General features: G+C 39.8%; 2 protein-coding genes across 4 annotated transcripts in view; one reads left to right on the top strand and one right to left on the bottom strand.

The window, feature by feature from the left end:
- Nucleotides 1-4717, top strand: part of LOC119821596 (zinc finger protein 383) — a 16064-nt gene extending 11347 nt beyond the window's left edge. For 2 of the 3 annotated variants that reach the window (XM_038340724.1, XM_038340723.1), the window contains exons 3-5: nucleotides 289-415; nucleotides 703-801; nucleotides 2562-4717. In XM_038340724.1, coding sequence (XP_038196652.1) covers nucleotides 289-415; nucleotides 703-801; nucleotides 2562-3745 — 1410 coding nt within the window. In that variant the 3' untranslated portion in view covers nucleotides 3746-4717. The remainder of the gene's footprint in view (nucleotides 1-288; nucleotides 416-702; nucleotides 802-2561) is intronic. The other variant, XM_038340725.1, reaches the window with a different exon arrangement.
- A 9817-nt stretch (nucleotides 4718-14534) lies between these two features.
- Znf569 (zinc finger protein 569) overlaps nucleotides 14535-22412 on the bottom strand; it is a 34446-nt gene continuing 26568 nt past the window's right edge. The window contains 4 exon segments of the mRNA XM_038340694.2: nucleotides 14535-16042; nucleotides 16044-17767; nucleotides 19078-19173; nucleotides 19412-19538. Coding sequence (XP_038196622.2) covers nucleotides 15812-16042; nucleotides 16044-17767; nucleotides 19078-19173; nucleotides 19412-19538 — 2178 coding nt within the window. The 3' untranslated portion in view covers nucleotides 14535-15811.

Consider the following 22412-nt stretch of genomic DNA (forward strand, 5'->3'; position numbering starts at 1 on the left):
AATCAGGACTCTACCAGTGACCACTCCCTAGTCCTGATGTTTTGAGACTTTATCTCACTATATAACCCAGGCTGACAACGCAAACTGCAAAGTGCTCTTGCCTCTGCCTCCCTGGTGCTGGCTTATGTCAGGCACCAGCATGCTTGGCTGTGTCATCTGTTTCTGAATGAGGTACTGGTTCTTGACATCAGAGCAATGGCTCATTCGCTGAACCCCACAGCACAAGCACCAAAGTTTCAGGAGGATTTTTTTGTATTACACAGCTAGGGTATGCATTTATTGTTTCAGAAATCGATGGTGTTCAGCGACGTGTCCCTGGACTTCTCTCAGGAGGAGTGGGAGTGCCTGGGCCCTGCTCAGAGGGACTTGTACAGAGATGTGATGTTGGAGAACTACAGCAACCTGCTTTCAGTGGGTAAGAGCGCCCGTACCAACAACTCAGCCTTCTCTGGAGTGTCTGCTTCTTCCTCAGTGAATTTCTCAGCTGCTTTTCAACTTTGCCACCTGAATTCCTGCTCCTTGTTCACATATGGTTTCAGCTGGGCTGAAAAGGAAGCGCGGGAAACAGGCCGCTTCATCAGGCTGGGGCTGAAGCTTCATCTGCGTCTTTGGCTGTTCCTGTCATGGCATCTCTTGCTTGGTGATCGAGGGATAGGCTCTGTTTCCCACAGCATAACAATGTCCCATATCTTTTCTTGTAAGCAGGACTTCACATTCCTAAGCCTCAGGTGATCTCTTTATTGGAGCAAGGCAAAGAGCCCTGGATGATTGGCAAAGAGCTTACAAGAGGCCTGTGCTCAGGTAAGTGAGAAAGCAGCAGCAGCGCAATGCCTGCAGGGATAACTCGCTGCGATCGAAGAAACAGCACCTATGAGATTTATTTTGAAAGCTTCTGCCAAGAAAGCTAGGTCTAGTGAGAAAACCAAGTTCTTTAAAAAAATTTTTTTAATTGCATATATTTATTTGTTTGTTGTATGAGGTTAGTGTGAGGAGATCAAAGGACAACTTACTGGAGTTGGCTCTCTGCCCATCATGTAGGTCCTGGGATCAGACTCAGGTCATCAAGCTTGTCATCATTTTTACATAGGTCTGATTACTTAACTGACACCTCAGTCTTTCCTCCATCCAGAGGTCCAGTAGCTAAACCCCAGCCTTCTAATAAACCGAGTGTGTGGTGCATGTGCAGAGGGCACAAGAGTATGTACATCTGGAACAAAGTCCCGGGTGGTGTGACCTGCCCAGTGGATGCTGGGAACCGAGCGCGGGTCCTCTGCCAGACTTAACCACCAGCCCGTCTTTCCAGAACCAGTCCTGAGGCTCTCTCTCTCTCTGAGACCCATCAATGAACACCCTTAGTAGCAGTACAAAGATACTGCTGTCATTCGGAGAGGCCCGGGGCTTTGAAGCTCTGTGGCAGAAAACCAGGACAAAGACCAATATGCAACTGTATGTTTATCATCCTGGCTGTAGGCAGACTTCTCTGTCCTGTCTGCCAGCTCCCAAGTAACCTCCCAGAGACTTATTACTTATGAAAGCTCACCAGTAGCTGATACTTGTTTCTAACTAGTTCTTCTAACTTAAATTAACCCATTTCTATTCATCTACTTCTTTTTTTAAAAAATATTTATTTATTATGTATACAATATTCTGTCTGTGTGTATGCCTGCAGGCCAGAAGAGGGCACCAGACCCCATTACAGATGGTTGTGAGCCACCATGTGGTTGCTGGGAATTGAACTCAGGACCTTTGGAAGAGCAGGCAATGCTCTTAACCTCTGAGCCATCTCTCCAACCCTCATCTACTTCTTTTATGTGGCTTGATTACCTTCACTTTGTAAATGTCCATGCTGCTTGCTCTGCATCCCTGTGTCTCCTCCCTTCTTCTTCCTGGTGTCCTCTCTGCCCCCCAGTTCCTGCCTAGCTATTGGTCATTCAGCTTTTTATTAAACCAATCAGAGTGGCACATCTTCACGGTGTACAAAAAGATTATTCCACAATATTTCCTCTTTTTTATCTAAATTGATTGAGACAAGATAATCCCAGAATTCAAAATCAGCCAGTTCCATAGTAAGACCTCATCTCAGGGGACATTCTTTTAATCCTAGCACTTGGGAGGCAGAGGAGCTCTGAGTTCAAGGCCATCCAGAGCTAGATAATGAGACTTTGCTTTATTATCTAAACCCAACATAAATGAAAGACCAAATTTATTATTTATTATGCCACAAAATATCCAGGAATTTGCCATGGATATAGATAAACATACAGTAGATACATAGATATATACACTGGCTCGAAAAATATATGATTCATAACAGCAAAATTATAGTTATGAAACAGCAATGAAAATAATTTTATGGTGGGTCACCACGACATGAGGAACTGTATGAAAGCTGCAGTGTTAGGAAGGCTGAGCAGCGCTGTACTAGATCTCCTTAAGCGCCTGTGACAATCTCCTCCAGATAGTAGATTCACTTTAGTTTTAGTTTTTCCCATTTCCATTATAAAAGTTTTAAGTTTTTCCAAATAGGAAGGGAAAACATTTTCTACTTTCTTGCCTTTCAGCTCTGGAGTCAATGTGTGAAAGCAAGTTACTATCTCTAAAGAAGGAAGTTTATGAAATAGAATCGTGTCAGAGGGAGTTAATGGGACTTAAGAAGCATGGCCTTGAGTACTCCAGTTTTAGAGATGTTTTGGAATGTGGAAGCCAATTGCAATATCAAAATGACCATTTAAGCCAAGAAATACTCAGTCGTGAGTACATGCCCACATTTGTTCAGCAGACTTTCCTTACCCTACAACAAATTATTAATAATGATGAGAAGCCCTATGAATGTAAGAAATGTAGGAAGGTCTTTACTCAGAACTCACAGTTTCTTCAACATCAGAGACTTCATATTGGTGAAAAGTCTTACGAATGTAAGGAGTGTGGGAAATTCTTCAGTTGTGGCTCACATGTTACTCGTCATCTGAAAATTCACACTGGTGAAAAGCCCTTTGAGTGTAAAGACTGTGGGAAGGCCTTCAGTTGTAGCTCCTACCTTTCCCAGCACCAGAGGATACACACTGGTAAGAAACCTTATGAGTGTAAGGAATGTGGAAAAGCCTTTAGCTATTGTTCAAATCTTATCGACCATCAGCGAATTCACACTGGTGAAAAACCTTATGCATGCAAAGTATGTGGGAAAGCTTTTACAAAGAGCTCACAACTTTTCCAACACGTGCGAGTTCATACAGGTGAGAAACCTTATGAATGTAAGGAATGTGGCAAAGCCTTTACTCAGAGCTCAAAGCTTGTTCAGCATCAGAGAACCCACACTGGGGAGAAACCCTATGAGTGCAAGGAGTGTGGGAAGGCCTTTAGTAGTGGCTCAGCACTTACAAACCATCAGAGAATCCACACCGGGGAGAAACCTTATGAATGTAAGGAGTGTGGGAAGTCCTTCACTCAGAGCTCACAACTTCGGCAGCATCAAAGAATTCATGCTGGTGAGAAGCCCTTCGAATGCCTTGAATGTGGGAAGGCCTTTACCCAGAACTCTCAGCTTTTTCAACACCAGAGAGTCCACTCAGATGAAAAACCTTATGAATGTAATAAATGTGGCAAGGCCTTTAATAAGTGCTCAAATCTTACCCGCCATCTGAGAATTCATAGTGGGGACAAGCCCTATAGCTGTAAGGAATGTGGGAAGACATTCAGTAATGACTCAGACCTTGTTCGCCATCAGGAAATTCATGCTAATGAATAATAAAAATTCATATTTGAGAGTTACTTTCTTGACACGGTTGATTAGGTATTTATATTTTCAGTCATAACTGTAGGTTAGGAATTCCGAGTCTACGTTTGCTCTCTTCTCCCACCCCAGTGCTAGGTGCCTAATTGTTCTTTATCTCTCCATTGCTGGGCTTTGTCATACCATTGTTTATATTTTCTTATAGTTTTAGGCCTGTCTTTTATCATCTTCTAAACTGTTTTTGATGTTTGCACTAATATCACAGTGTTTTAATTGTGTAACCTGTAGTGATTTTAAGTTCCTTGTAGAATTCCAGTGTTGATTTGAGGCATGTCAGTGTTTTTGCTATAGTTCATGAGCTTTATTTTTATTCTAAGTGAAAAAAAATAAGAAAACTAGAAAATCCAAAGCTGAAACATCAAAATGAACTGCTATATTGATTGTAGACGACGATTATCAATTTGGTAGAACTAATTCTGCTGGACTTTATTTTCTAAAGACATGTAGTTATGGTATTTGTATTCTTCCTTCATCTGCTTTTATCATGCTAGAAACATTATGATAATTGCTTTTACAGCAATGTGAAGTATATTTTAAATGACTATTATTCATGTTATGGTTGCTTCTAAATTTTTGCATTTATAAAAGAAGTCTCCATTAATATGACCCCAAACTTATGTTTGGATGTTTGATGTTTTATTTCTCTGAAAATAAAAAGAAAAGCATTTCTTTTAATGCTGAGTTTATTCACCTATTCTTCTTGTATGCTGTGCTCTTCCTTTTCATTAGCCCTAATCCTGATGCCATGCCAGAAAGTGTTAGCAAAGTGTTATTTTCTCACACATGGTGAGCAGTTGTTCTTCATCTTATATGTGCAGTCATGGGTATGCAGTGGTTTGCTGCGAGAACTCCAACTCATAACTATAAAGACTGTAATCTACACTAGCATACAGTATAGTCTAATAAAAGGTTTCTCCGTTATCATTAGCATACTGTGTCATAATTTTCTTTATGATTTCTGGAAGGGGTGTGTGTGTGTGTGTGTGTGTGTGTGTGTAATGCTGGGGATAGACACCAGGGCCTTATATGTGCTAGGCAAGCACTCTTATCACTGAGCTATGGTCCAGCCATGGACCTATGGACTCATGAATTCTAGGCAAGTGTTTTATTGTTAGCCCACTTCTCCTAGCTTCTGGAATGTACTTTTTGTTTTGTTGAGATAGGGTTTCTCTGTGAAACAGTCCTGGCTGCCCTAGAACTTGCTTTGTAGACCAGGCTGGTCTCAAACTCACTGAGATCTGACTGCCTCTACCTCCCAAGTGCTGGGACTAAAAGTGTGTACCACCACCACCTGGCCTTGGGATGTACTTTTAACTGCCATTTACCTTTATCAAAACTGGAGGATTTGTGATAGAAAAATAAATAGTTAAATTAAATACAGCCTTTCCTCTTCTGGAACTCACTATGTAGACCAGGCTATCCTGGAAAACAAAGATCTGCCTACTTCTGCCGCCTAAGTGCTGGAATTAAAAATGTGGGTACTACAGCTAGCTTCAGACTTAATTCTGAATATTGTTCAAATAATGTCAGTTTGAAATTCTGGAAGGTTTTGACAGATAGTTGAAGTCACAGCTGTCAAAACAGCAGGAAGAGATGACATTGTTTTTCTTTATTGCCCAAAAGCAGAAAACATACAAGTATTGTGTGGCAGTATTCCTGGGGGAGGCATGAGCAAGAATCTATTCACCTTTGATAGGGAACCAGTGACAGCCAAAGTGAGGATGTTATCGAAGTCATGGCGAACCAGAGTTTTACTGGAGTTGCATGCAGAAGCGTGGGGGAGGGGGAATTAGCTATAAGAGCAGAAGTGACTTATAGATAGCTGCATGGCAAGAAGCCCATCCCGGGATGGGTGAACCTGTTGGACATTACCTCTTCCAGGCTGCTCAGTTAAGGTCCATCCTTACTGCTTGTATAACCTTGGAAAAGGAGGGACTTGATGAGTCTACTCAGTTTCAGGGATTTCTTAAAAGTTTTTGGGTTGTGTACTTCCTGATTTGTAAGGAGCATTCCTGCACAGAAGAATATTTCACCTCCCTATAGAACATCCTTCAAGATGGAATGTTTTATCTCAAAAGATGCTGCTTTGCAGCAAGTCATATTCTTCGACAAGAATGGGAGGACACGGGGCTGGAGAGATGGCTCAGAGGTTAAGAGCATTGCCTGCTCTTCCAAAGGTCCTGAGTTCAATTCCCAACAACCACATGGTGGCTCACAACCATCTGTAATGGGGTCTGGTGCCCTCTTCTGGCCTTCAGGCATACACACAGACAGAATATTGCATACATAATAAATAAATATTTAAAAAAAAGAATGGGAGGGCACAGAGACAGTAACAATACGATTAAATATCTGGGTATTAAAATTATTTTGTTTTGGACACAAGGAAATGAATCCCTATAGAAGTGTTAATCTAATCTTATCAATAAGAACTAGGAGTCAGAAACTGGAGTAAAAACCTGAAAGATGAGAAGCAGAGGAACAGTCACAGTCCCTTCCTACCTCTTCTGTTCCTTCATCCAAAAGGGCCAAGATTCAGTCTCAGCCCTACCTGACCACTTCCTGTCCTCTCTCTACAGTCCTCCAAACCTCTATGGTCAGCTGGTGACTGGCTCCGCCCTCTAACTCCAAGCGAGCTTTATTTGTCAAAACACGAAGAAAATATCACACAATACCCTATTCTGCATCTTATCCCATAATAAAGGGGATTGGAGGAGGGAGATGTAGTTATATAAAAGGTGATTAGATGGTTCTGGTGGCTCATACCTGCCTAAAGATGCTGATGGAGGCTGACTGGGAGCTTGATATCAGGGTGGTCTGTGTACCCTGTCTCCAATAACATGATTTTAAAGAAATCTTTTAGAATACTCAACGTTTCCACCTTGTCCTGCCAACTTTAGGACTTTTGAATTGGTGAATCCAATTGACCCTGTTTACTTAAAATGGAATTCATGTGCACACATCAGGACCTAGAAGAAGGCCATGTCCAAATGAACTGCTGCTGACTGGAGATTATTCTCTGCTTGGTTTTGCTTTCTATAATACGGGTAGTTACTTTTCTCAAAGTTCATTTAAGGGGTTGGAGAGATTGCTCAGCAGTTAAAAGCACTTGCTACTCTTCCAGGGAACTTAGGTTTGGTTCCCAGCACCCACAAGACAGTTTCAGGGAACCAGTAACACCTGGTGCATATAGGTACAGGCAGGCAAAACACCCAGACATAAATTAAGACCTCACTTAAAACAGAACCCAGCAACTTTGAATATGCAGCAACTGAAACCCCACACTCACACACCCCTTAAATGCAAGCTCGGAAACAAAAGACCCAAGGCAGTAAGTAACACGGACTGAAATGGTCACTCTTTAAGTAAGAAAGCCGGGTGGTGGTGGTTCACGCCTTTAATCCCAGCACTCAGGAGGCAGAGGCTGGAGATATGAGTTCGAGGCCAGTCTGGTCTACAGTCTGTTCCAGGGCAGCTCTGAGAAACCTTGTTTGGGGAGGGGGGTAGGGACAGGGACAAAAACAAAAACAACAACAAAGTAAGAGAGTCACCCCATACACCCGCAGTGACTTGCAATTTGGTTACACTCAAAGTTGTCAAGCAACAGCCCACCTCAGAGGACGTGACTTCAAATTCAGAAGCTCAGTAAACTGAAAGAAGTCAACCCCCATTGGTGCGCACGCGAAATGATATGCAGCCATGGTCATGCACAAAGAGCACACGCAGGCATTCAATCACAGTCACGCCCTCGCTGAACCTTACCGTCTCACAAAAACCCACCCACAGCAGGGAACTCGCCCGGGAGCGGTTACCAGGTCCCTGAGCGCTAGCACTTCCCGCACATCTTGAAGCGCAGGCGCAAAGTGGGAAGGATTGCGCCGCAAAGAACTCTGGGACTGGTAGTTCGCGTGGGCCAGACGCAGCCTCTAGCTGAGAATCTCGATTGCCTCAGCTCTCTGGCTGGGCACGCGGTGACGTCATGGGCCTGGGTCACAGAGCCCGTTTCTACGGCCTGTGGGGCGGGGAGATGAGGGCCAGTGACAAGGGACCCGGTGGACACTGCGAGACGCTGTGTGTGTACCTGGGGACACCGGGAGATGGTGTGTGTGTGGGGGGGAGGCTTTCGAGATAGGGTTTCTTTGGAGCCTGTCCTGAATTTATGGGATTGTGACCTGCTGCAGCAATGGAACCCAGATTAACACTCCTGTAGTCCCAGAAACTCTTAATGCTGGGAAGGAGATTATAAGGTACTATATACAAAGGTCACCAGCCATTCAGGCTGTACAAGAACATAAAGCAAATATCAAACCTTTAGAGGTACCAACAGCTTTACCTTTAAAATGGTTAACTGAGAAACCAATATGGGTAAAGCAATGGCCTCTAGCTGAAGATAAATTTCAGGCTTTAGAATGATTGGTACAGGAGCAATTAGATGCTCGACATATCGAGGAGTCAACTAGCCCTTGGAATTCTCCTGTATTTGTTGTTTAAAAAAATCTGGTAAATAGAGAATGGTGACAGATCTAAGAGCTGACAACAAGGCAATTCAACCTATGGGCCCTCTACAATCTAGAATTCCTCTGCCTTTTCTATTACTAAAAAGATGGCTACTTATAGTTATTGATTTAAAAGATTGTTTCTTCACTATACCTTTACAAGAAAAGGACAGAGAAAAATTTGCCTTCACATTGCCTAATTATAATAATTCTCAGCTTACTAGGAGATACCAGTGGACCATACTTCCACAGGAAATGCTCAATAGCCAACCCTATGCCAATACTTTGTAAGTCAGCCATTGGAAATAATACATAAAAAATTTCCTAAATCTATAATTTACCATTACATGGAACACATTTTCTACCTAAATAAAGCATATATACTTTAGAAAGAATGTTTGAAGAAATGAAGTTTTGTCAAAATGGGAATTACAAATTGCTCCTGAAAAAATACAGAGAGGAGATCCTGTCAATTACCTAGGTTATAAAATAGGTTGACAGAAAATTAGAACCCAAAAGGCACAAATTAGGAGAGACCGATTGTGGACTCCTAATGACTTTCAAAAATCGTTAGGAGGCACTTTCAGTGTACAACCAGCTGTTAGGATAACACCTGATATAATAGTTCATTTAAACAAAATCTTACATGGTGATCAAGACTTAAATAGTCCCAGAGAATTAACAGCTGAAGCGGTAAAGGAATTGGTTGTCATTAAAGAAAAATTACAGGAGGCACATGTGGATAGGGCGAATCCAAATCTTAATTGCATCCTAGTCATATTGGCTTTCAGAATTTCCCCTATAGGAATTTTAATGTAAATGGAAGACATTATCTTATAATGGATATTTTTACCAAATAAAACAAGTAAAAAATTAAAAATTTATGCGGAAAAAGTCTCTGAATTAATTATAAAAGGAAAATTGAGACCTCATCAACTAGCAAGTATAGACCAAGCAGAGATTATAGTGCCATTTACTACTGATAAAATTAAATGACAATAAACCTTGTCAAAGAGCTTGTGCTATTTTTTAGGAGAGATTAATAGCAATTATCCCAAAAGTGATAGAATTAACTTTATAAAGAGAACTACATGTATCATTCCCCACATTGTATGGGACACACCAATAATTGGAGCCCATACATTCTATAGTGATGCAAATAAACCAGGGAAGGCAGGTTGCAAATCTGAAGATTTAAGTAAGATGGAACAAAGCCCTTTTAATTCTGTCCAAAAGGCAGAATTATATGCTATTCTCATGATACTAAGGGATTTTAGTGAACCTCTTAATATAGTTACTTATTCTCAATATGCAGAAAGAGTTGTCTTGCATATTGAAACCACTGAATTTATACCAGACGATACAGAATTAACTTCATTATTCATATAGGTTCTAGATATAATCAGGAATAGGCTTTGTACCATATACATAACACACATTTGATCCTGTACGGGTCTGTCAGGTCCTCTAGCACAAGGTAAAGAAGAAATCAATTGATTATTGATTGGAAGTGTGTTGAAGGCCTCAGAATTTCATAAAACATCCTGTCAATAGCAAAGGTTTAAAGAAAGAGTTTACTGTTACATGGCAACAAGCTAAGGAAATTATAAAGAAATGTCCTACTTGCTCTTTCTATAACCAAACACTGCTACCTGCAGGGAGTAACCCAAAGCGTACTCAAAGGAATGAAATCCGGCAGATGGATGTGTTCCACTTTGCAGATTTTGAGAAATTAAAATATGTATACCACACCATTGACACTTATTCAGGTTTTCAATGGGCAACTGCTTTGAGCTCAGAAAAGACTGATTCAGTAATCATACATTTATTAAAGTTATGGCCATCATGGTTATTCCTGTACAAATAAAGACAGACAATGGTCCAACATATATCTCTAAGAAAATGAAACAGGTTTTTTTGCATATTATAATATAAGGCATGTTGCAGGTATAGCAAACAATCCTACAGGTCAGACAGTTATAAAAAGATCAAATATATAAAGGATATGTTAAACAAACAGAAAGGGATAGAAAATATTCCCAGAAATAGATTACATAATGCTTTATTAACCTTGGATTTTCTTAATGCTAATGAGAAAGGACCAACAGCAGCAGAGAGACATTGGATAATAGAAAAGTCTTCTGAATTAAATTAGCAGGTGTATTTCAAGGATGTGTTGACCTCACAATGGAAGCCAGGAGATGTGCTACATTTGGGAAGGGATTTTGCTCTTTTTCCATAGGAGAAGAAAAGTTATGGATCAAATCAAAATTAATATAAATTTGGCTTAAAAAAGAGAAATCTCTTTAGAAATAGAAATGATGACTCATCCACAGAATTGACAATCATACAGGTAGTAAAGAAACCTCATAAGGGTTGGGGCAGGATTCTGTTCTTGTCTTTGCAGGAAAATACTCTTCAGAAAGTCAAGAGACCCTGGACATCTAGATGTCTAAAGAGGAAAAGATCCAGATAGGATCACCAAACAAAGACATTTATCACTTATGAGGACAGAACATTTGAGGATAAGAATCTCTGATTTTTTTTTTTTTATTTTTTGAGACAGGGTTTCTCTGTAGCTTTGGAGCCAGTTCTGGATCTAGCTCTTATAGACCATGTCGGCCTTGAACTCACAGAGATATGTCTGTCTCTGCTTCCCAAATGCTGGGATTAAAGGCGTGCACCATAACTGCCCAGCTGAAACTCTGAATATTAACTAGAATAATAGTCATAACTCACTTAAAAATCAAAGCTGGCTTTGGAGGTAGACAACAGCTCTGTCCTCTGAATCCAAACATTTTGTTAAAATAAAAATCCAGAGTTTCTGTCTCATGTCAGGAGCCACGGTATGGGACAGAAAGAAGAATTTAGAAAAAAATTTACTTTTCTTCATATCTATTTTTGTCTCTATCATACCTCACATTGAATATATGTCTGTACAAATAATGTTTAAGTTTTCCACAATGAACAATGAATTATTTCCCTGCAGTAATCTTTAAAGTTTCCAGGAAGAAGATGGAGCCCCACAATAATGGCTCCACCTGGTTGATATGACATCAGGGTGCTGATAGCGCTACTATAGACCTGTTTGGGGTATACCACCTGCTCAAGATGGTTCCAACTTGGTTAGCTGAAATGGTGCAATTTTTTACAATGATCTGACTAGAACTCCAAACAGAAACCTCAAAAAAAAAAAAACCCTACCAAAAACTCAGAGACTATTTGCAATTATACCAGACAATAATCTTGAAACTTAACCATCATTTTACTTTCACAGGATCCCATAGAAAGAACATCGCCCCCATGACAGCTGGAAGTAATTCTAGAAGACAACGTGCCCTCTCCCAATAAAGGTTGTCCTCAGGGTTAGGGACATCATTTAGGGATTGATTATAATTGGTATAGGGTTGGGGATTGGGGGAAATTATGTAGTCTCGGGGATCTCTTTGAAAAAAGAAAACTGATGGGATAATAGACTAGTGAATACTTGTGAGCTATTATTTATAGGCAATTTACATTGGTATAGATTCTTATATATTGATACAAACTTAAACTATATTGAATATGTTCCTATTTTGTTTATAATATTTGTATACCTAGGCAAAGTTATTTTGTCATATTGTATGCATGCATGCTTCTACCTCTGCTTAAGACATTTTGTAGAACTCTACAGCATGGACGGGCTCACTGTGAGCCTTGTCAGTTTGGTTGCTCACCTTCCTGGTCTTAGGGGGAGCTGGGAGGACCTTGGACTTAACATAGTGAAGGGAACCCTGATGGCTCTTTGTCTTGGAGAGGGGTGGAGTGGGGGTATGGGTGGAAGGGAGGGGAGGGAAGGGGGAGGAGGAGGGAAGGAGATGGAAATCTTTAATAAAAAAAATGAGGAAAAAAAAGGCATTTTGTAAACTGATACAATTTTAGGATATATTTATCATATTGCAATATACATTTCTACCTCTGATCTAGGTACTCATACATTGTTTACATTTTGAGGTCATTGTCCTCATTTGTTGCACAGTTGTTTAAAGATTAATATTCTAATATGAAGTCTCAGTCTTTAAGTTATATAGGTATTTAAAATTACAGGTCAATAGTCATCCATGTTTGTCATACTTATAGTTAGACTAATCAGGTTCTTTAGATATACAGAGACTGTATTCTGCATAGACAGGTAATCTTCAACCACTTCAAAGAACTGTAGAATATGGCATTTAAATAACTTAGGGCTCTGTTGACATGAGACATGATTGCTCCTGGCAGCCCCGATCTATTCCCAAGAGAATGTTCAGCACTGAAGACACTCCACTTGGAGCTTATTTTCTTCTTGGCAAAAGTAGCCTTTGGGCAAGGAACTGCCTATGCATCAACCACTGACAAAATGCATGATGTCCATATAGGACAAACAGGATACAAGAAAAAAGACTGTCAAATCTTGCCAAGATGGTTTGAAAAATTTTCTGCCTCTGAAAGTGGTTTGTCAGTTACTCTAGGCCTTAGCTAAAGTTGGTTGTTCCAACGTTGCAAATGAGACTTTGGGTGATTGCCCAGGTAGCCAGTTGTCTCTGTCATTTGTTGCACATTTTGGAAGTTCCTGCTTACTCAAGTAATATTATTTCCCTTCTCGGGTCTTTGATGGGGTTGAAGACTATATAGTCATAGTTACTTTCCTCTCATGCTTTGGTCAAGTTATTTATAATACAAGACTTAAACTCCTCAGGATAGGATAATTATTGAAACATTTCTCAAATGTTTCTTGCTTGATATTGTTTATGCTGGTTGTAATTCTAATTTTTATACCTGATATTTGTTCTTATTGTACGTAATTTTGTATTAGGCTTAGAACTTTCTTATTTAAACAAAAAGGGCATATGCTGTAGGAAATCCTACAGCCAGTAGCCTTTGTTACCCGCCCACTTGGGCACAGCCTCTTATACTATAAATGCTGATGTAAAGTTCATGTTCCCTCTCTCTTCCAGCTGCTGTATTTGGTTTCTGTTGCCCATTTGCGCAGAGGACTGTGATCTGTGTCTCTACACCTAAATAAATAACTCTTTATTATTCTCAATTCTGAGCTAGTGTGGGATTTCTTTTAGCATCCATCTTCAGCTGACTGACCAATAGCTGAACAAGACAAGGTTAGGCAGGAGAGCCAGACTGAGAATGCTGGAAGAAGGGTGGAGTCAGGAGTTGCAAGTGGACACAGAGGAAGCAAGATATGCTGGAGGACAGGTAAAGTCATGAGCCATGTGGCAACACACAGAATAGAAATGGGTTAATTTAAATTGTAAGAACTAGTTAGTAATAAGCCTGAGATATCAGCCGAGCATTTACAATTAATATTGAGTCTGCATACTGGCTATTTGGGAACTGGCAGGTGGGAAAGAAAAATCCACCTACATTTGAGGCCAGCCTGGGCTACAGAGGTGTCTTAACACTACCCACAAACCCTCCAACAAGAATAAAAATAAAAACAAAAAACCAAGAATACAGACACTCAAAAAAGCTTTGTTGAGATACACTGAACTTTGCTCCTGCTGTGATCTGGGTACCAGTCCTTATCTGGCATTGTACACAGTTCCTCTCTTCTTCAAAACTAACCCAAATGCAATTGGTCTTTTTCTTAAATTGAGAGTCAAATATTCCAAGAATTTTTTTTTTGTTGTTTTTCTACTGCTTTCAGCCAGGGAAAGAACTATGTAAAAGATAACAGGCTTTACAGTTTTACAGCTGGCCTCAAATGTTGTATACTGATGATTCTCATTATCCCAATTAATGTTATAAAGACTCCAAGCCAGCTTTCTGTTACTATGACAAGAAGGCCTAAGAAAATCAACTGAATTGAGGGGGAAGGTATCGCCCCTTTTGAAGGCATGCCTCAGGTGACCTCCTCTTACTAAGTATCACCTCCTACAGCTTGCACCATCCACTGTCAACTAGGAATCCGTTAGTGGGCTAAACATTTGAAGAGGTCTGAACACCAAGATCAAATCACTCGTGAATACATGTTTTGGAGTCCAAGCTCTCAACACATGAGTCTTTAAGGAAACTTCTAACCATTACAGTAAACAAAGCATCTTCAATCAGGCTTGTTTATATGAAGATTAAATAAATATAACACGTAAATGATACTTTAAAATCAATTCTATAAGGCCACACATTCTGCACCTATTGATTTACTTTAGAAAAAGCAGGCAACTAAAGCTTTAAAGTCTTAGAACTAATTTTGACAACCAGACTTGCCAGCTCTGTAATATTTGCTCTCATCCTTTTATTAAAGAAGTATTACAGATCAATGTAACAACTCCCACAAACCCTTCTACATCCTCAAAGGCAACTAACACCATAAATGGATCATGAGTAATATCCTTACTGTTCTTTGAACTGGTTTATTAAGTTACAAATATTATACCATTATTCATTGTGTATTTTACTCTTTCCTCTCAAAATATTGTGGACAATTTTGTATATTTTACAGTATAGTATCCTATCATAGAAATAAACATACTGATTTATTTGTTGATGAAAATGTTACAATTTACAGCAAAACAAACCATGATTCTGGGAACACACTGATATATTTCTCGTTGTATACATACATGGGTTACACACTAAAATAGACTAGTACATGTTTGTGGGGTTATTTTTGATACTCTTACTCTAAAGTGACATAGTCAGCTTTATTTCCATCATAGTTTTAGGATTTTATCTATTTGGATTGTGTGTGTGTGTGTGTGTGTGTGTGTGTACATGCATGCATGGCATGCCATTAGAGGTCAGAGTCAGGGATCAGGCTTGGCAGCAAGCACCCTATGAGCTGAGTCATATATGTATGGTTGAGGAGTAACATGTTGGGTCATATGAATTTTACACATATTGGATAGGCTAGACTCGTTCTAATGATTTCAGTAGCACTACCACACACAAAATGGCCAAGTCTTGAATTTCTATGCTAATGCTCAATTTGTTTCCGATAACTTGGTTATTTACTCGAAAGAATTTAAATGAGAGAAACTTTAAATAATGTAATGATATCTAATAGTGAGCTTCTTCCTTAGTTGTTTTGTCAAAAAAAAAAAATAGTTTGGGCCTTATATTTTGTCCTTTGCCTTGCTGTATTACTCTGAAACCAGTTCATGAATTTCTTTACAACCAATGTGTAAATTTTGGGTAGGAGTATAACAGAGGTAGGAAATTGGAAGAGTGCTTGTATTTTTATAGTTTTCTAACTTGAGTTTTCAGGCATTCTTTTGCAACCATCAGCAAATTTCGCAACTTTGTAGACACGTCACCCAATTATCAGATTTTCTTATTGACACAGTCTTGTACAAAACCTGCTTTTTCATAGTCTCATATTGCCTACCAAAGGTTGTTTCTTATCTTGTTTATCTTCTTATCTTGCTTCATACAAGGAGCTCAAGTACGTTGATACTCAGCAGACACTTTCAGATTTGAATGAGGACACCAATTAGATATCAATTAGTTTACTCACAGTTCCTCAGTCAGTTTCCTCATACAATGGGTGGTCTCACTGAGAATTCTCTAATAAATATGTGGGTTCTTCACAAGGTTTCCTATACTCATAGCTCTCTGCTCTAGAATGGACCATGTAGTGTACTATAGGTGTTCGTTTCACTGGAAGGCAGTTCCTACACTCAGTGTTCAGGGAGTTTCTAGTGAGTGTGGATTCTCTGGTGTCTAACAAGGTGTGACTTTTGGCTGAAAGCTTTGCCACACTCAATACAGTTATAGGGCTTTTCTCCCGTGTGCTTCCTCATATGTAGAGTCAGAGACGAGATCTGAGAGAAGGCTTTTCCACATTTGCTGCAGTCGAAGGGCTTCTCGCCCGTGTGACCTCGTATGTGGATGGTAAGGGATGAGCTCTGGGAGAAGGCTTTTCCACACTTGTTACATTCATAGGGTTTCTCACCAGTATGGCCTCTCATATGCACAATAAGGGAAGTTCTTTGAGAGAAGGCCTTCCCACATTCATTACATACATAAGGCTTCTCACCCGTGTGACTCCTCATATGTAAATTAAGTAATGAGCACTGAGAGAAGGCTTTCCCACACTTATCACATTCATAAGGCTTTTCTCCTGTGTGACTTCTCAAATGAAGAGTAAGGGATGCAATCTGAGAAAAGGCTTTGCCACATTTATTACAATCATAAGGTTTCTCTCCAGTGTGAACTTTCTGATGTGTAATAAAGTTTTGTTTCTGGCTGAAGGCTTTCCCACACTCATTACATTCATAGGGTTTCTCGCCAGAATGAATTTTTTCATGAGCAATGAGATTTGATTTCTGGCTAAAAGCTTTGCCACATTCCTTACATATATAGGGTTTTTCTCCGGTATGAATTCTCTGGTGCCTAACAAGATTTGACATCTGAATGAAAGCTTTCCCACATTCACTACATCCATAAGGTTTCTCTCGAGTGTGGATTTTCTGGTGTGTACTGAAGTTTTTCTTATGGCTGAAGGATTTTCTACATTCCTTACACTCATAGGGTTTTTCACCCGTGTGACTTCTAATATGCACAGTGAGTGCTGAGCTTTGGGAGAAGGCTTTTCCACACTCACTGCATTCGTAGGGCTTCTCACCTGTATGGATTCTCACGTGTATAATAAGCATGGAGAACTGAGAAAAGGCTTTTCCACATTTATCACATTTGTAAGGTTTTTCTCCTGTGTGACTTCTCATATGAAGAGCAAGGGAAGCAATTCGAGGGAAGGCTTTTCCACATTCATTGCATGCATACGGTTTCTCCCCGGTGTGAACTTTTTGATGTGCAATGAGGCTTTGTTTCTGGCTGAAGGATTTCTCACATTCATTGCATTCATAGGGTTTATCACCAGTATGAATTTTTTCATGATCAATGAGATTAGATTTCTGGCTGAAGGATTTCCCACATTCCTTGCATGTATACGGTTTCTCTCCAGTATGAATTCTTTGATGTCTAATGAGATTTGACATTTTAATGAAAGTTTTCCCACATTCATTACACTCATAACACTGTTCTCTACTATGAAGTTTATGATGATTAATAAGTTTTTCCTTGAGGCTAAATCCTTTTCCACACTGGTGGCATTCATAGAGTTTCCCACCAGTATGAATTCTCAAGTGTCTAATAAGGTCCAAGGTTTGACTAAAACCTTTTCCACAATGGTTACACTTAAAGGGGGTCACTACAAAATAGGGTGAGCTATTATTAAATGATTTCATAGCATCATCATACTCAAAATGTTCCTCTGTTATTGGGCATTTTGCATTATTATGATCATCAAGATTGTGTTCTAAACACTTTCCAAAGCAGTCTTGTTCACAGAGATTGTGTCTGGAAGGAAGGGAATCTGCATTTGGAGGAAATGTATTTGCAAATTTCTTAGGACATTCACTGGCTTCATCAGTCACTGTTTCCTTGAAAACTTGTCTCAAGAGTTTGTTCTGGGTTTTCTCGTGCTCATCAACTTCCCAAATTTCTCCTAAAATAAATAGCAAATAAGTATCACTGAAGATTTTTTCCAGTATTGAAATACCAAGTATACTTGAAAAACATATTCCCACAATTAAACAAATGCATATCTCCTATTTTAATTTAATCTTAAAAATATTTTCATTGTATATACATGGGTGTTTTGCCTGTATGCATTTAAGTGTACCATGTGCATGCTTGCTCCTGTTGAAGCCTGAAGAGGGCATCAGATCCAGTGGAACTGGAGTTAACGGGCAGTTGTAAGCTGCCATATGGGTGCTTGGAATCCAACCTGGGTCCTCCAGAAGAGCAGCCAGTGCTCCTAACTGATGAGCTATCGCTCCAACCCCACATGTATCTCTTACGTCCTCAGTTTTTACAAGAAAATTCCAGAAAAGGAAATATGAGTAGAAGCAGATATCTAGAAATTCAATTACCTCTGTTTTATGTGAAAGAAAGGAACATTAATTTTTATAATCTTCTTATACACATAAATAGTTATTTAGGAAATATAAAAAGGAAAACTATACTTATAAAGTAATTTGAACAAACTAAGAAAAAACTAGTAAGAATATCCAAACACTGTGTGAAAACTCAAAAATGAACACATAAAAGCAAAGTATTGTGGACTATGCCTAAAAGTACAGCCCTTGGAAGGTTGAGGCAGACAGGTCAGTGATTCAAGATCAGTCTCAGCTATATAACAAGTTCAAGGCTTGCGTGGGTTATATGAGAACCTGTCTCAATACAATAACAATAACAGAAAAGAAAGATGTTACAAGTTCAACTGTGTGCTGCCAAAAAGATATAATACAGTACTAACTCCCAGCACCTCAGAATATGGTTATCCTCCAGCCTCCACATGCTTGTTTTCACACATACACACACGCACCTGCACACACTCAAAAACAACCCAGAGATATACATACACACACACACACACACACATATATATATACACACAAATGAATAGTATTTAAATAAAATAACACCTTGGGTTGATGAAATGGCTCAACAGATAAAGGCATTTGCTACTAAGCCTGATGATCCAAGTTCTATTGTATAACTAGTCCTAAAACTTCAACATGTGCACCATAGCACACATGCACCCACATAAATATGCATGTATACACCCCCACACAAATAGAAACGTAATTAAAAAGTTTTAAAGGGTGATGGCATCATAGTTATAAGAAGACTTCACACTAACTGCTACTCCACAAGTCTATATGCTTTAGGAAAACACCTTGGGAAATGTTTCAGACAGATTAACCATTCATTGTTCCTCTCTCCTCACCTGGCTGCTTCCCTCCCACTAACCTGGACAGTATCTCTTTAATACTTCTTTCTCCACCACACATGGTTCTTCCTCTTGTTCCAACTTGAAAATCACCTCAGGTTTGGTGAGTGGAGAGCCTGTTGGGGGAGATGACATAATTTGGGTATACACACCAGTAACAAAAACCAGCCCAGGAAATGAGATAGGCCTGGGAAGCCAGGAGTTCCAAGTTCTGGGAATGCTGGACGCTGAAATATTATCAGGATTCTGCTTTGAAGTAACAGCATGGACAGGACCAGTAACAAAGGCATCTCAAAGCAGACTTCACCAACATTTTGAAGTTTTACCTATTTTAGAAAAACGATGCCATCTCACCCACTGTGACTAGGTTGCTGTAATTCTCTAGCATCACGCTCCGGTACAGGCTCCTCTGAGTAGGGTCCAATCGCTCCCATTCTTCTGCGGTGAAATCTATAGCCACATCTTTGAATGTCACTGTTCCCTGTAACAACACACATACACTCAACCTGAAGTTAATCCATAAGACATATGAAAAACATAAGGAATCTCATTCAGATATTATTCAGAAAAAAAGGTTATAAAAAGTGCCCATTTTCTAGACAAAATAAAACAAATACCATATTAGCAATATTCTGTCCATTTAAGATCATTTAACAGAAAGTAGAGTCAGTGGTATCTATACACAGTAGAATTCTGTTCAGCCATAAAGAAAAATGGCATTATACATGATGAGCAAAGTGTGGCTGGGACTTCAGCCTTACCGGCTCCCCCGTGGGCACAGCATGCTAGGGAGGTGCTAGCCTTGCCTGTTGTCCTGGTGAGTTCAGCATGCCCAGGAAGCCTCACTCCTACCTACTCTCACACTGGTATCCACAGTTTCTGGAAAGCAACTGCTCTGCACCTTCCCTAAGTGAGGTTAGCACACCTACCCAGACTCTCGCCACCACCACCCGTCTCTACCGGGTGATAACAACAACCTAGTATCCTTCACAGTGAAGACCATAAAGAGACACTCATAACACACAAATGCCCACTCTGAAATAATAAGGGTGAGTTAAAAAAGAAAAAAAATCCAACCAAAAATCTAGCTCCAGATGTAGAAGTCACAACACACACACACACACACACACACACACACACACACACACACACGACACATGAGAAACCAAGGCAACCAACTCCTTCAAAAGTACTACTCTATAGCAATAGCATCCAATGAAAGTGAGCTGGATGAAATCACCCCAAAAATAACTTAAAAGAAGGATACGTCTGTTCAAAGAACTTAGAGAATGAAATAAACTTTTGAAAAGAATTCCAAGAAAACACAAACAGCTGATTCCAATAACATGACATGAGAGAGGGATTCTGCAAGAAGACAGAAGTACTGAAGAAAACCCAAACTGAAATGCCGAAATGAAGAATGTAGCTGATGGAGGAGGGTCATCTGTCTATGTGTTACTTTCAATGGTTAATAAAGAAACTGCCTTGGCCCTTTGATAGGACAGAAAATTAGGTGGGTGGAGTAGACAGAACAGAATGCTGAGAAGAAGGCAGTGAGGTAGGCGTCTCAGGCAGACGCCATAGCTCTCCTCTCCGAGATGGACGCAGGCTAAGATCCTTCCCGGTAAGACATCACCTCATGGTGCTACACAGATTACTAAATATGGGTTAAAGCAAGATATGAGAATTAGCCAATAAGAGGCTGAAACTAATGGGCCAGGCAGTGTTTAAATGAATATAGTTTCCGTGTAATTATTTTGGGTAAAGCTAGCCAGCAGCCGGGAGCTGGGAAGTGGCCCGCAGCTCCATCTACAGGAGCAACCAAACGAAACGCTCTGTCTCCCCAGCAGAGGGTTTCGAAAGGGAGCCATATGATAGAGCAAACAAAATTCAAAAGGTCAGTAATACATCCCTCAAAAGCAGTAAGGTGGAAAACCTAAGAGCAGGGATAAATTTTGATATGCGTATTTATTATCTACCATAACTACATCTCCCAGGGTCTCACCACACTGCAGAAACCAATTACTCTTGGGGCAGCTGCATGCCCAGCAGTAAACAATGGACAGAACAGGAACTCCACAGCACCGCTGAAGGTTCCTTGCTCATAATGTTGTGTCAGGGTTGTTTTTTTTTTTTGTTTTTTGTTTTTTTGCTTTTTTTTCTTGCATTTTATTTATTTAATCTTTTTGTGTGTGACTTTTTTAGGTTTTGGTTTTTTTTTTTTTTTTTTTTTTTTTTTTTTTTTTTTTTTTTTTTTTTGGTTTTTCGAGACAGGGTTTCTCTGTGGAGGTTTTGGTTTTTTGAGACAGGGTCTCTCTATGTAGTTCTGGCTTTCCTGGCACTTACTCTGAAGACAAGGCTGGCTTGAACTCAGGGATCTGAGTGCTGGAATTAAAGGTATATGCCACCTTAATTTTACCCGACTTAATTTTACCTTCTTATTTTATCTATCTATCGATCTATCTATCTATCTATCTATCTATCTATCTATCTATCTATCTATCTATCTATTTATGTATATCTTATGTATATCTTATTTATATCTTTTTTCTCTCTTTTAACCCTACAGGTCCTTTGGGTAAATATTATGGTCCCCAGTTCAATATTTTCACGAGATCCATGAGTGTGCAAATGAGTGAGCCTCTGTCTCTATACCTGTTTCTTGTTCCTTTTCTTGGGCTCTTGACCTTCTGTTTGTTTTGTCCTATTTCAATGTGCTAGTTTTTGTTATATCATATCATCATATATAATCCCTCAGAAGCTTGGTTTATGTTCTAATGAGACAGAGGGGGTGGACCTGGATGGGAGGGGAGGTGGAGAGGAGCTGGGAGGAGGAGTTGGCTCAGCAGTTATGAACATTTACTACTCAATCATGAGGAACTGAGTTCAGACTCCACGGCACATCTAACAAGCCAGATATCCCAAACATGCCTGTAACCCAGCTCTGAGGAGGCTCCAGTCTACCTGAGAGAATACCAGTTTCAGGGAGAGACCCTGCCTCAAAAGAACAGACAGCAAGACACAGAGGATCACACCTGACACCTTCTTCCTGCATGCATGTACCTGCACACACACGTAATATATGCTCAGACACACATGTACAGACACCTTCCTGCATCCATGTACCTGCACACACATGTAATAAATGCTCAGACACACATATGCAGACACATACAAATAAGTTTAATTTTTTTAAGTTTGCTGTAGCAAAATGGCCTTGGCAACTACTGTGAAAGATGTAACATAGGCGATGCTGGGTTGTCTCTAGAAAAACTCCAGTTTGGAGCTCATTGTCATGTTTTATTAACTAACTTAGGTGACTAGAACAAAAGAAGACTGTGATTTTGTTTTCTGT

This window comes from Arvicola amphibius, chromosome 8 (genome assembly GCF_903992535.2).
Source record: "Arvicola amphibius chromosome 8, mArvAmp1.2, whole genome shotgun sequence".
NCBI lineage: Eukaryota > Metazoa > Chordata > Mammalia > Rodentia > Cricetidae > Arvicola > Arvicola amphibius.